At 39.8% G+C, this 15,465-nt stretch overlaps 1 protein-coding gene across 3 annotated transcripts in view; it reads right to left on the reverse strand.

Annotated features, from left to right (window-relative positions):
• Nucleotides 1-15,465, reverse strand: part of SULF1 (sulfatase 1) — a 199,467-nt gene that overhangs the window by 97,876 nt on the left and 86,126 nt on the right. For all 3 annotated transcript variants that reach the window (XM_017872747.1, XM_017872745.1, XM_017872746.1), the window contains 2 exons: nt 1,134-1,206; nt 598-829 (listed from right to left, as the gene is read on the reverse strand). In XM_017872747.1, the coding sequence (XP_017728236.1) occupies nt 598-769 (172 nt within the window). In that variant the 5' untranslated portion in view covers nt 770-829; nt 1,134-1,206. The remainder of the gene's footprint in view (nt 1-597; nt 830-1,133; nt 1,207-15,465) is intronic.

Consider the following 15,465-nt stretch of genomic DNA (forward strand, 5'->3'; position numbering starts at 1 on the left):
TTAGAATCACTAGATTTTGGCAAGCTTTCTGGGTGCTCTACAATTAGCCTAGGCAAGCTAATTAAAAAAGCATCATATCTAAGATAGTAGTAAGTGAATTCTCTACGCAAAGACATATAGAACACTGCAACTTTCAATTACCTAATGATTACTATGACAAACTGTGAATAAGTAATCCATTCTAATAATAATAACCACTGAAAGTTCCTTTAGTATCAGTCTATATTCATATCCATTGCATAGAATTACAGTCATATCCTCATACTCTCTGAAACAACTTTGCCCAAGTATTTTTACAATTTCTAATGGAGGGTTTTCAATCCTTTACTTCTACAGTCTTCAGTGCTGACCCTCTTCCTCCATCGTCCTACTCCCCCAGGCCCCTTCCCCGACCATTTCAAAAGCATAACATCAGAAAAGTAATGCTGAAACACAAACCAATTGCCTTATGATCAATACAAGTTCATTGCATAAACTAGGGTGTTGGTTAAGGTGCAATAATTAAGTGCAAAACCTCAGAATGTCTACTGATAATCCTGTGACTCGATAAAGCATCTGAACAAAAGAGACTAACAAGTGAAGAGTCCAGTGTCTCACCCAGCTCCACATCTTGATCATCGGTAAGCACAAGAATAATGTTGGGTCGAATGTTTTTTCGTTCCTGCTGTATCCGTCCTCTGAACCTCGGAGATCTGACAGTCGAACAGAGGCTTCCCAGCAATTCTGTGCCCAGGACAGCCAAAACCAGAGCACAACAAGAATACTTCATTGTATTTGGTCCAATGTTGCAAAACTGACAAAATGTCTCCGTTTCCTGATTTCTGGAGTTCTGGGCAGTCAGAGAAAAACGGAGACGGTGAGACTAAAATGAAATCCAAACTCCAAGCACAGTTGCAGAAAAAGGGCTACAAATAAGTCAGTATTGGCACATAAGCTGGCAGAGACAGGGTTGTACATGAGTCAGAAATAGCAAACCCTCACAAGCGCTGGGTAGTTTTTTAAGCACTTGATTATTTTGCAAATTCACTTTTGTCCTTTATTCTCATTCCAACTTTTCCTATTGCAATTCATTGCCAAAATAGAATTTCCAACACAGAGCTCAAATGTAAAAGCTTTCTGACAAGAGCTAATACCTTGAATTAGGTATCCTGGTTGAATAATCAATTTCTATTCTCAGAGGTATTCAGAACATCTGCAGATAGGGTCCTGGAAGGAGGAGAAAAAAATACAAAGGAAATATCAGTCAACGATTTTAAAAACAGATTTTCGATCTGAAGTAGTCTCTTGCAACAGCATATCATATGTGTATATATTATATATATTTTTTCTTCTGTGCTCCAAAAGGGAGGAACAGAAGGAAACAACTTTCAGAACTGCTAACAAATGACTCAAATGCTATCTTCATTTCATAATCAGCTCCATAAAAGGGTGGTAAGGTATCGCCCTGCTCACACTCTGACAGTACTTTACACATCCCCAACAGAGCTGACGATCGATTAGGAAGAGCCAGCAGTGCCAGGGAAACAACAGAGCATTGGGAACGAGTGTTTGCATGTGGGAAGCAGATGGCGCAAGGGGCGTGTTGGGGAGCGCTGACTCACCTGCGTGTGATACTGAGTACCTAGCAAGCAGAACGAAACACACGCCACACCTGTCATTTGTCAGCTGCATTATATCATTCACTACCCAGGAGAGTCTTTTCTGCTGACAAAGACTTCATAGTAAGTGACTGGGACAATTTTGTCCAGCCTCTGAAAACCTCCTCACTGTCCCCCACCAATCAATCACCAGAAGGAAAAGGTGCTTCCTCCGTGCAAGGTTGGTTCCTCTGTCCTCAGCTTGTGCCGGCACCTAAGTGGACAGAACACCCTTTTGATTGTCAATCACCAGGCTTACTGCTGGCAAGACCGGTAAGGCACAGATAGCACAGGGGTTTTGCTTTGCTGCAGATCTTAAACCTGCAAAGCAAAACGATTGATTGGCCCTGAGGCTGGAGTTAGCGGCTACCCTTCCACATTAAAAAATAAATAAATAAAATCCAGAAGGGCGAGCTGCAAAATCTTTGCAAAGCTGCACAGAAGGAGGCTTTTGAAAGGGTTGGAAAAATGCCCCTCTCACTTTGGAACACTAACCTGCTGAAAGCTTTTCTCTTGGAAAGATAGCAAAGGGCTCATTAAAAAAATAAAATCTTTCTCTCATATGTCATGAGGGAACATCTTTTTGGGAATTTAGGCTGCCCTAAAATTAATTAGATAGCAGTCTGTTTCATCAGTCACTCAGTCCCCATACACCTGAGAATCTGTATTTTGATCTGCAACAATAAACTGGCATTGGATAAGTAGGCATAACTAATTAAGTGTAAGCATCGCATAGCAGGAGGAAAGGGCTCCATCTCTCAACTTCATGCCCTTAATTCTGGAGGGTGACAAGGGGTAGTGAAAGAAGAAAGACTGGATACCATATACATTATTTTGTTTTACACAAACACACACATATTTTAACTTTATGAGCTGTTTTGTAAACAGTTCTAATGCTTTTCACTCTGCAGCCTGTAATTATACTGCAAGAGAGAGAAAGAGACAAGAAGAAATAGGTTTTTAAACAAAACTCTAGTGTCTGCAGCCAGGCAGTCCTGACTACATTATCTGCAACACACAAGCCAGCTCCAATTGATAACGGAGCTCTGTAGAAGTCACTAATGTAAGATTTGGTGCTTTCTTCTTAATAACTCAGGGTGATTCCACAGTGATTGCTGTGCATGGCGAACACTGAAAGCCTGCAATTATTCTGCACTGACTGACTTCTGTGCATTTGTTTTAAATCGTGAGAAACTTGATACAGGCACGAAGGGACAGGAAAACTAAAGGAATAACATGACAAACAATGGCTTGTTCTCACAAAGCATGGGTCGGGCTAAATTGTTAAATACAGAAATTTCTTAAGAGGTTGGTTCTTTAAGTAGTGAAACTTTGCTCACCTCTCAAAGCCTGCAGAGGTGTGTGAAGGGAGAGTTCGTGAAGAGGGCCTTTGTGCACCCACTATAGTGTAAACCAACCTCTGCTGACAGTAGCAACCCAGGAGGAACAATTTCAGGCTCACTGCATTAGACAAACAGTGGCATTTGAGTTTAAATAATCAGCAACACTAGAAACTGGAAGTTCTTGACAATTCAGATGCTGTTAACCTTTGCTGGAACCCAGTCAACACTGCCAGTTATTCTTTTCTTTATCTTATTTACTTTACTTCTTCCTTTAGGAAAAAGCAAATTAGCTTTAATGATACCTTTGTGTAAACTACATCAAAAATCATTTCCTAATATGGAAAAGATAGAGCGGTTTTTTCCTACGAAGCGAACTTCCCTTCTGGTGAATGAAAAGTGCAGAAAAGATCTACATTATTTTCTGCCACGGCTTATCTTATTTTTTTAACTAAAATTTTTATTTTTTATTGACAAATGATAATTATATATATTTACGGGGCTCAATTTGATGTTTTGATAAATGCGTACTTTGGGGAATGATTATATCAAGCTAATTAACAGTCTACCTCCTTAAGTGCTTATCATTTTTTTTTGTAGTGAGAACATTGAAGAATCTACTCTGTTAGCATTTTTGAAGCATACGATTAATTCATTGTTATTAACTGTGGTCACCTTGCTGGGCAACAGATCTTGAAAGTTTATTCCGCCTGTCTCACTAGAACTTTGGACCCTTTGGTCAGCCTCCCCCACCACCACCACCACCATTCAATTCAGGGAATTCGTACCTACAAGGATATACATTAAGTGGTCAAGAAAATTGAATTTTTCACCTAGTCTGGCCAGCAAGAGTCCTCTCTCTCTTTTATCTCATCTTCCTTCACTAAAACACACAAAACATGCCATTCTAGAAACACTGCACACAGACAATTCTTTATTCGAAAATGACCTTTCAAAGCCTGTCATCCTCTTACTCCCTGGTTTCCAGCTCCAGAAGGAAAAGAAGTAAAGAAGGGAAAAAAATCCTGACAGACAAAATGCAGAGCTTGACAGAAGAGACAAGGATGCAATGTTTGAATTGGATACTTTGTGGTGGACAACAGGAGTCCTTAGAGACTAGCAATTGGTCTTGAGAAAGAGTAGAAAATGAAAGAAATGTAGAAAGGTTTTTCTCACACATACAAAGTGAGTTTGAAGAACAGTGTTTTATTCTTCACCGATCAAGACCAGGTTATAAGCTGCTTTGACTCCAAGCCATAAAATGACAACAGCAGTTGTAGTTATGGCCAATTGGTGTGGAAAGTTTACAGGACTTTGTTTAGGGTGGTCAAGCCAAATTATAAAAGTGGCATTAAATGTTTCAAGTCACATGTAAAAGAAAAAGAAAAACAAAAAAAGACTGGAAAGATGTCCAGCCAACTGGATAGAAAGTTTAGGTCACATATGTTTGTCCCGCAATACCCCAATCTAAACTCAAGCCCTGTTGCTCCCAAAGGTTTAAGGGGACCTCTGTCTTCCCCAATCCCCCCTTTGGCTGGGCTGTTTGGTGCTAGGTCTCTAGAGGGGATGGTGGCCAATACATCGAAAGCACCCTGCTTTTGTCTACGGCGGCAAAGTATAGTTTGGGACTTTTGGGGGACCTTGTGACCCTTTTGGGAGGTTCATGAGTTCAGAACTATTTTTGATAAGAATACTGACACATTATTTGCTTTCTTCACTGTGTTGACATTTCTACAGATGGTGTAAGAGCAATGGTAGGTAGAACCACTTTCCGCTTTTGTCTTAGCATGAACGATAAAAGCTTCACATATGGTAAAAACAAACAAACAAAAACAACAAAAAAAACCCAGCTTCACTTAAGATGAGGCAGTAAAATCACTACTTTTATTAAACCTTGACCTCGAGTGCACATATTTTCTTTTCACTGTTCTGTTTTCTGAGACAGGAGGTTCACTCAAAGTCCCTTGTTGGCTGGGGGAGTATGATGGCTGTCTTGAGGAAAGGCATGAGGGTGGCTGAGCTGCAAGCTAAAGTGGCTTTAAACAAAAAAATGAAACATTACTTTTACTTAAAAGAATTTTTTGGACTTGGATATTTGGCAGACATTTTCCCAAATAATGAATGAAATAAGCCTATCATTTCAAGGGAAACAATTGACAGTGTTTGTTACCAATGATAGAAATCTACCTTTCAAGCTAAAATGAGAATTTTGGAAAACTTGTATACTCTACTTGGCAGACTTCCAATAAGTAAAACTTTTTCTGATGACAACGATAGTGATGTTAACAAATGTTATTTTTTGATATTGTAAAATGAAATGAGTCAACATTTAGAATATTTGCATAGTTCAGTGAACCAAATTTCCCAAATGATCACAGTGCTATAAAATCTTATATGAGTAAAATATTCATTCAAAGTACAAGATGACCACTGGATTCTATTGTAACAGAATGAAAAGTTCATTGACATGGTTTCATATTTCTTTTTTTTTGAAACGGTGTCTCGCTCTGTCACCCAGGCTGGAGTGCAGTGGCCGGATCTCAGCTCACTGCAAGCTCCGCCTCCCGGGTTCACGCCATTCTCCTGCCTCAGTCTCCTGAGTAGCTGGGACTACAGGCGCCCGCCACCTCGCCTGGCTAGTTTTTTGTATTTTTTAGTAGAGACGGGGTTTCATCGTGTTAGCCAGGACGGTCTCCATCTCCTGACCTCGTGATCCGCCCGTCTCGGCCTCCCAAAGTGCTGGGATTACAGGCTTGAGCCACCGCGCCCGGCCTGACATGGTTTCAAGTTTCTTAACACAGCTAACCTTTAATGAATTATCACTTGCCAAGTTTTGTTGTAGTATCAAAGAATATCCACAAGTATCTGAAAAAGCTATTAAAATGCTTCTACCTTTCCAACTACGTATTCATGTGAGTCTGGATTTTATTACTGTACTTCAGCCAGAACAATGTATTTCAACAGATTGAATGTAGAAGCGGAAATAAGAATTCAACTTTCTTCTTTTCAGATAAACATTAAAGACATTTGCAAAAATGTAAAATGAATTCATAATTTATTCACAATTTTTTTTGTTTGGAAAATATAGCTTTTTAAAATAAAATATGTCATTTAGGTTGACATATAATAGATTTATTATTTTCAAAAGAATCAAATATTTTAAAATTTTATCAGTTTTCACTTCTAAGTATTAATAATTTATAATCCACATAAAGACTGTTGGGGTAAGGGTCTTCAATAAATTTTAATTATATAAAGGGATACTGAGCCCAACCAAAGGGTTTGAGAATTGCTGACTTACAGTGTACCTTGTTCTATAGTTAAGCCCAGACTCTCACATTTAAGGCTCTAGGTCTGGCCCTAGTCACAAGCTTCTCATTTACTTTTTTTCCTTAAAGCCTTGAAACTGTCCTCAGTTCTAAATGCCTGGTCTCAGATAAAAGTTGTTGATGAGTGATAAAATTCTGTGTTTTTTTATTCCCCAAGGATAACACAAAATTTTACAAATGAATGCCCACACAGCTAAAGTATACAAGGGACAGGGTCAGAACAACCCACTTGCCACAGAAAAAAACTTCTCTAGGATGGGGCAAAAGAATTATTTCTAGTGCAAAGCAATGGCACTTTATAGTTAGGCCAGAGAAAAAAGGGACACCATAACCAGTTGAAACAGCAGGGGCAGGGGAGATTATGTAGTTATGTGAAGCTGAATTTAGCCAGAACACACGTAGATTATTGTCAGAGGCAAGCAAAGTAGAATTACGCCAGCAAGAAGCTGGTACCCACATCTCATCCTCCCATCCCACATTACTGTCTACACACATTTCTTAGGATCAGTTAACATGGCCCTTTCCCATTAATTTTGGCTTTTGAGTCTCCCAGAGATTACTTCTTTTCTTTAGAGTAAGCCTTCAGGATGTGCTATCTTCTTTATAATATACGTGAATCCACGAAGAAGCTAATTTCTTCTTTTAACAACCCCATAACTGGCAAAGTTCACCTACTGTTAATCTCCAGAAAGCCTGTTTCCTGGTCTAATTTATTACAACTCCAAGCAAAGAAGATAGACAATCATCCCCTCCCGGTGTAGTAACACTTTTACTCTCCTCGAATAATAAATCCTCTTCCAACAAACAATGACGGCTGAAAAGTGTATGCTTGTGACCTGGAGTACCTGTGGGGAAGTATTTGACTAAATGATGAGATCTTCCTTTCTCCTCTCCTCCTCCCACCCAACACTGTGAATCCTGGAATTGGAAGGAATCTTCAAAAGTCATCTATTCACACAGTGGTGAGTGTTGTTTATCCCTGGTGTATGGGGAGGGAGAGGGACAGGTTTTATTTTTTTGGCTGAATTCATGTATATATTGAATTTTTTCAATAATCGGTTGCATTACAAAACATAGAAATAAATAAACTTAAGTTTTCTAGGTTTTTCTCTCTGTCTTCTCGGGGAGGAAGAAAACAGATGGAGTTGAAGATTGAGAAAGATTAAGTGAGAGTTGAAGAGTGAGAAGGATGAAGCAAGAAATGTACCTTTGAGACTCTGCCTCATAAAAGGAGGAACTAAAATCATATAAAAACAAGTTTCTGAAGGGCATTTTAGAGAATGCATAAAGTCCAAATTAAAATTTGTCCAGCTTCTTTCGGATGAAATAAACAGGACAAAGGAAAACAAACTGATCTAGATATTATGAAAACCACCAGAAGAACTCAATATTCCTGAAGCATATGTTACAAAGTGTCTAAAGGGACTAATAATGGTCATTGGTGACCACTTGTGGTCCAAATGATCAATGGTTTCAACAGTGGCAGTGAGATCCAAGAGAATGAGAACAAAGAGACAACTGGATTTCCAAAAGAAGAGGCAATGGAAACTTCAGTTAAAGTGGATTTATATGAAATACTATGCAGCCACAAAAAAGAATGAGATCATGTCCTTTGCAGGGACATGGATGAACTTGGAAGCCATTATCCTCAGCAAACTAACACAGGAACAGAAAACCAAACAGCACATGTTCTCACTTATAGGTGGGAGGTGAATGATGAGAACACATGGACACATGTGGGGGAACAGCATATGCTGGGGCCTGTTGGGGGGGTCTTTAGGGTTGGGGGAGGGAGAGCATCAGGAAGAATAGCTAATGGATGCTGGGCTTAACACCTAGATAAAGGGATAACATGTGCAGCAAGCCACCATGACACACATTTACCTATGTAACAAACCTGCACATCCTGTACATATATCTCTGGACTTAAAATAAAAGTTGATAAAAAAAAATAAAGTGGGTTTGGTGGAAGGACAGCAATATTGTTAAAAAGAACTAGAATGTGATCTTGGGCATCTTAGCTAGGTCTTAAAATATATGATTTATTACATTAAATTTCATTAAATTGGCCTTTGGTTTTATACATTTATAGCTTATTTGTACTGAAGTACCTTGAGATACTGCATTAGTCAGCAGAAGTAGTTTGTTGCAATAACAAAGAAATTCCAAATATGATAAAAGCATATTTGTCACTCATACTGCAAGTCACACACAGGATGGCAGAGAGCTCTGCTCTGCCCAGCCATGCATGGATGCACACTGACGGGGGCAGTGTTGTCCTGTTGCTGCAATAAGTAGACCAAGAAGCAAGGGAAAAATAAGCTCAAGAATTTTGCAGGAGCTTTTCAGGGCTTCAACCTGGAAGTGACCCACTTCACTTCTAACATTTCATTGGATGTGATTAGTCATGTGGCCCCACTCAACTGCAAAGGCATTCGAAAATTTAGCAGACCACAGTGTTTGCTGAGCACTAATGTCTATGCCACAAACTTTATGTTTCATTAGTACCCCATGTCTTTCTCTTTCTCTACACACACACCACACACACACACACACACGTGTGTATGCCCACACACATACTTAAGATATGTGTATAAATATACGTACCCACACACAGACACATATCTCAAGTAACGAAGAAACAATCTTTCTCACAATATAAAGTTCAATCATTCTTAGGTACTAAAAATATACTTTCGACAGATTCGGGGATTTTTTATACATGTTTCATTTTAGTCTGTTTTCCTGATGAACATAATCTGGCACAATGCAAATTTTTTAAAGTTCCACAATTCTCGAGATACGTTTAAGTTGAAGTAAATATTTTTAAAAAGACAATTAGATGGTATATTTATGTTTCGAAAGCATTTCTGGAAACACTATCTCATACTATGAGAAACGGTTTCGAAACATAAATATACTGTCTGAAAATCATTTCTCGAAATACTATCTCGCAGTCGTATGTAGGAAGAGGAACACCTGACTTTACTACATAAATAAAGCTGCGGTCAAGAGAATCCCACTGGCATACTTCCTTTTTGAGATGGAGTCTCACCTGTTGCCCAGGCTGGAGTGCAGTGGCATGATCTTGGCTCACTGCAATCTCCACCTCCCAGGTTCAAGTGATTCTCTTGTCTCAACCTCCTGAGTGGCTGAGATTACAGGTATGCACCACCACACCTGGCTAATTTTTATATTTTTAATAGAGATGGGGTTTCACCATGTTGGCAGGCTGGTCTCGAACTCCTGACCTCAAGTGATCTGCCTGTCCTGGCCTCCCAAAGTGCTGGGATTACAGGTGTGAGCCACCGCGACCGTCCACTGGCCTACTTTCTATGCCATCAAGTTCACTGCTAATATAATGCTCTCTAACTTCTTCTAGGTGTTAAACACAGCAGAATGGGGAAACAAGCAGAGAGAGGACCAGGAAAGAAAGCTCTGGGAAACAGTGTGAAGGAGGCAATCGCATTTCAAAAGACAATTCTCTTTCCTAGCTCAAGGCAAATTATGGAGATTAGCTGTATTTTTTTCAAAATGTATTTCTTACAGGAGAACCTTAAAAAAAATCAAACATCTAAGCCGGGCGTGGTGGCTCACGCCTATAATCCCAGCACTTTGGCAGGCTGAGGCGGGCAGATCACCTAAGGTCGGGAGTTCGAGATCAGCCTGACCAACATGGTGAAACCCCGTCTCTACTAAAAATACAAAAACTAGCTGTGTGTGGTGTCTGGCACCTGTAGTCCCAGTTGCACGGGAGACTGAGGCAGGAGAATTGCTTGAACCTGGGAGGCGGAGTTGCAGTGAGCTGAGATCATGCCACTGCACTCCAGCCTGGGCGACAGAGTGAGACTCCGTCTCAAAAAAAAAAAAAAAAAAAAAAAAAAATCAAACATCCTATTAAAGCCAATGTCTTTGCTTGGAGACATTTTCAAGGAAACTTTAAAATTCAGATTAGTTTATGTATTAATATTTCTAAAAATCTTCCTTCACAAGTTGTACTGGGAAATAGCGTTTTGAGATCGTTTGTCCTAATGGTTAAATACATAATTCTCAGTCTTTAAATAACAAAATCATCTTCACTATGTACCTAAATCCCTGAGCTATCTTCAGATATCGGGTCCCCTTCAGCTCTAGACTCCTCTCTCAATGACTAACAAGCACAGCTTTACAATTATCAAGTAAAAAGAGCAACTCTACTTAAATTTCTAGTGAAATTCAGGTGTGCAGTCTTGGAAAATATCATAGTAGAATAAACTCAGTAACTAGTATGCCCATCTAGGAAAATTAATTTACTGTATTAATCTTAGCAATAAAGCATATAATGAATAAAAATTGCCTGTCGGTTATCATTGACACTAGTGTAATCTATGATATTCTTATTCAATCAAATTCACCTTCCTATCTTCAAATCACTATCTAGACATAGAGATATTTATCAATTTCTATTTTTTTTCCTTTTTTTTGAGACCGAGTCTTGTTCTGTTGCCTGGGCTGGAGTGCAGTGGTGCGATCCAGGCTCACTGCAACTTCTGCCTCCAGGTTCAAGCAATTCTCCTGTCTCAGCCTCCTGAGTAGCTGGGATTTCAGGTGTGCACCACCACACCCAGCTAATTTTTGTATTTTTAGTAGAGGGGGGGTTTCACTATGTTGGCCAGGCTGGTCTTGAACTCCTGACCTCTGGTGATCCACCCACCTGGACCTCCCAATGTGCTGGGATTACAGGCGTGAGCCACTGCGTCTGGCCAATTTCTTTTCTTTTCTTTTCTTTTTTTAGAAAGACTAACAACTCAAGAGATACAACAGGAGATTTCTAAAACCATAATTTTCCTAACATTTATAGACTCAAATAATGAATCGGTAGTGCCTTGAAACTTTATGACATCTGTCTTAGTTTACTTGCTGGACAGAGGTTGGGAAATACTTTAGCTAATAAAAACTTAGCATTTTATTCTAATGTTACAAAAGAGCAACCTTTATGAAGTTTTATGCATAAGAATTTATAGAATGAAAATGTTAAGAGCCACATTAGCATTCTAAGCTGTTACTTATCTTATATGTGAAATAAATCTTCCTGAAAAGGCTCAGATTATGATCTAGGTCCATGGACATATAAGGCAAATTTACACTTACTGTCACTGTGGAGTGTCTTTATAAATAGATGTTTATAGGTGGACCAGTCCTTAGAATTCTTCCATACAAACGCCCAGTGGTGTTCCACTTTCAGAATTTATTTTCTCACTCATTACTCTACTTTGTTGTAAACCTTCATTTCTCAGCACACACAAGAACAGCACTTGTCACACAAAGCAGCTGATATAATTAAACCAGATGATGGGCCCCACATGTAAAGCCAGCCATTCATGAAAGCTGGTCACCAGAGGCCATTTCAAACAATGCATATTTTAAAGTCATCTAAAGTAATCCCTTCTCTCTGCTGATTTGGTTTCCATGAAGTCTTAAGCACATGTGTGCTGCAAAAAGGAGGTTTATTAAAACCTGATGTGATATTACAGATTATAGTGCAACAGAGTTGGGTTGATTTTAATGTCTGTCTTCAAAAAGAAAAGCAATCTTTAATAATATTTGCAAGCTTACTAAAACATCATGCATGGAAAGGAAGCTAGATGATGTTTATTAATTAAGGAAAAACCAAAATAAAGACTGTACTCATGTTCTCTTGATTAGGGTATATATAAAATTTGCATAAAAATTGGGGGGAAACGAAAACAGTTTTTACTGATGAGTGGATTAGCCAAACATAGCAACTATTTTCCAACTACAGTGAGGAGGTTGGTTTATTTGGAAAATGCTTTATAAAGTTGTGAATCTGAAGTCTAACATTCCCTTGGCCCGCTCTGGTGAAATATTATGAAATGTGTCATAGAACAACATTTGACAATTTCAAAATATTAATAGCTGTCATCATTAATAGAAGTATACTAAGTCTGGCTGCCTGCAAAGTTTACCAGGGCTCCTAAAGTTTACCGAGACCTCCAGTCCTGGTGGACTTCTAGATGTTTTGTTAATTTGCTGGTTCTCTCTGATCTTTCTTTGTGTTTCATGACTGTATTTAGTTTCAATTAGGGATGAAAATACAAAGGCTTGGATTTGACATGCGTGGTCCTCCATATCAGTATCTCTTGCATACAGCATATCCTTGAAGTACACACGAAAGGAAACATGTAAATGATCATAAACCGTTTTTGCGAAATCAGCAAAAGTGATGCTCTGGCACACAGGTCTTCTACTTTTTCTCCTTGGAACATGGCTTCAGGGAACAGATTGTCTATGAGAAAGGAGGTTAGCAAGCCTGACTCTGGAGAGCTAATGTGAAGGAGGTGTTCTGGAAAACACCTGTGGAATCTCTAAGTCTGAAAAGGATCTTAAAGTTCACCTCCATCAACCTTTAGTGAATAAAACTTCTCACTCATCAGTGAATAATGTCCCTGTGTAGGTAACAAGGGACTCACTAGGCCGCCTGTTTAGTTTAGGGTGAGAGTTCAGATTAGGAAATTCTCCCTTTTATTGAACAAAAATCTGCCTTCCCCTTTCTTCTAGATGCTTACTCATGCTCTATTCTTCTGAGCCACACAAAACAATTCTATATATTTTTTTGCATAACAAATGATTTAAATAATTCAAGATTGTTTCTATCTAACTCCTAAATCATCTCTTACAAAACATACCTACGTGGTGATCTACTCGTAATTGCGGGAGAGAGTTGGAAGGGATTATTTTTAATTTGGCCATTGGTTGGTTAACTATTGGATCAATAAATCCTTTAAAACTGTAGTTACACAAATAGTAAGCCAGCATATTTAATGCCCATCTGGCTCAAAGGGATTTTGACTACTAGACTACTGCAAATCAATGGTTTCCAAATTCACTAAGAAAAATGTCCTTATGTACCACTATTTTCATGCTTGAACTAAATCCAAATCAGAAATCTTCCAAAATTTGCATAATTAAATTGCTAATTAGTTCTATTGGAGAATAAAGCCAGGCAAGAAAGATGAAGATCCAGGCTAGTGTCATAATCCAAGTACTGATTTTTAAAAAAAATTCCTTGACAACTTACTGATTTCCTTGTAGCAATTAGATTTTGAGGAAGCTTTTCTTCCCAAAAGAAACATCTTTGCCACACATGCCTCCTAACTTCAGAATACTGGATACTTTAAAAGAGCTATGTAAGAGAAGAACAACCCTTAAACAAGAGTCCCAGGCTCAAGTACTTAATTCATAATGTGGAGCAGGGGTTCATCAGAATCACCTAGAAGTCTTGTTAATTACTCCAGCATTTTTGATTCTGGGATGAGGCCTATAAAATTGCTTTTTTTTTTTTTTTTTTCAGATGGAGTCTTGCTCTGTTGCCCAGGCTGGAGTGCAGTTGTGCAATCTCAGCTCACTGCAAGCTCCACCTCCCGGGGTCACACCATTCTCCTGCCTCAGCCTCCAGAGTAGCTGTGACTACAGGTGCCCGCCACCACGCCTGGCTAATTTATTTTTATTTTTTTAGTGGAGATGGAATTTCACCATGTTGGCCAGGATGGTCTCAATCCCCTGACCTCGTGATCCGCCTGCCTCGGCCTCCCAAAGTGCTGGGATTACAGGCATGAGCCACCAAGCCCAACCAAAATTGCTTTTTTTTTTGGTGATGGAATTTCACTCTTGTTGCCCAGGCTGGAGTGCAGTAGCGTGATCTCAGCTCACTGCAAACTCCACCTCCTGGGTTCAAGTGATTCTCCTGCCTCAGCCTCCTGGGTAGCTGGGACTGCAGGTGCACACCACCATGCCCAGCTAATTTTTGTATTTTTAGGAGAGACGAGGTTTCAGCATGTTGGCCAGGCTGGTCTTGAACTCCTGGTCTCAGGTGATCTGCCCTCCTTGGCCTCTCAAAGTGCTGGGATTACAAGCGTGAGCCACTGTGCCCGGCCTTAAAATTGCATTTCTAGAAAGTTCCCAGGTGATGCTGTTGCTGACGGTACTGGTCTAGAGTACAGCGATCAATCCACTAGCACCAATGAAAGGAAAAGTGAAGCCCAGCCAAGCAGGTGTTGCAAGTCTCTTCCATGAAGGCTGACTTCTCAGACCTTTGCATGGGCTGAGGCAGCTAAGCATTTACAAGATAGGATTAATGATACTGCCAATTATTTTGTAGCTGATAGGACTATATTAGGCTCATCCTTCCCAGAGTTGCCAAGAAGGCAAACATGCCAACGCACAGTCTATCCTAGGCATCAACAACTGAAGGAGTTCTCCATGGGAGAAACTTCACCTCCTTCGACAAGTATCCAGAAGTGTTCTTTTGAGTGGCTTTCAAATGACCAGCTAACATCTCTTTCCATGTCTGAAAGAATAAGGTTGCTCAAATTCAAATTCTTGACATATGTGAACTAACGGACTCTGACAGGGGCCCACGCTGGAGTTTGTTACATTTATTAAACAGCTGCTAAGCTCAAAGATAGGTTCACCACTCCCAGGCTGAAATTTCCATCTTAAGGTAAATTATTACCAGAGATTAAGGAGGCAGAGTGAGTTACTTGGCTTTTGTTTTCATAAAGCCCTGATTCAGTTTACCAATTCTGTTCAGCTATATCTGCCAATCACCCCCTGTGGACCTTTCATCACCTATGGCCTCCTCTTTGAGACAATGGCAGGTGAATGTAGCTGCAGTAGGAAACAAACTTTGAATCTATTAAACAATATGATCCAAAAAATGTATGAAACCACCATGATAGGAAAGACACCATGACATTAGGTGCTCCTGGGAATGCTGAGCTGAATCCTTCGTCCCACACTGTGGAAGAGTAGGGAAAGGGATGCGGCCACACAAAGTGAGCTGGAAAAGTGGGGCAGGATTCACGGGGACCAGGTGCAGTGGGTTGAAATTGGGCCAAGGTCATGTTTGCAACCTTCCAAACGACTTTATCTACCTCGATTCTTATCGCAGCAACCCCAAATTGGGACACGTGGTCTGATACCCGGTTGAGAAGCGAAAACAATTTTGGAGCCCTAGCTTTCCAGTTGCCTGACTTCAGGGAGTAACTTCCAGCACCACGTGGACTAGTGCCAGGACCTTGGCACAACTGAAAGAGTTCACGTCTGGTCTTCTTTCCTTCTCTCTTTTTGCTCCCTTTTCCCCTCACCCCCTCATTTTAT

The sequence above is a fragment of the Rhinopithecus bieti genome, unplaced genomic scaffold (assembly GCF_001698545.2).
Source record: "Rhinopithecus bieti isolate Rb0 unplaced genomic scaffold, ASM169854v2 scaffold_6536, whole genome shotgun sequence".
NCBI lineage: Eukaryota > Metazoa > Chordata > Mammalia > Primates > Cercopithecidae > Rhinopithecus > Rhinopithecus bieti.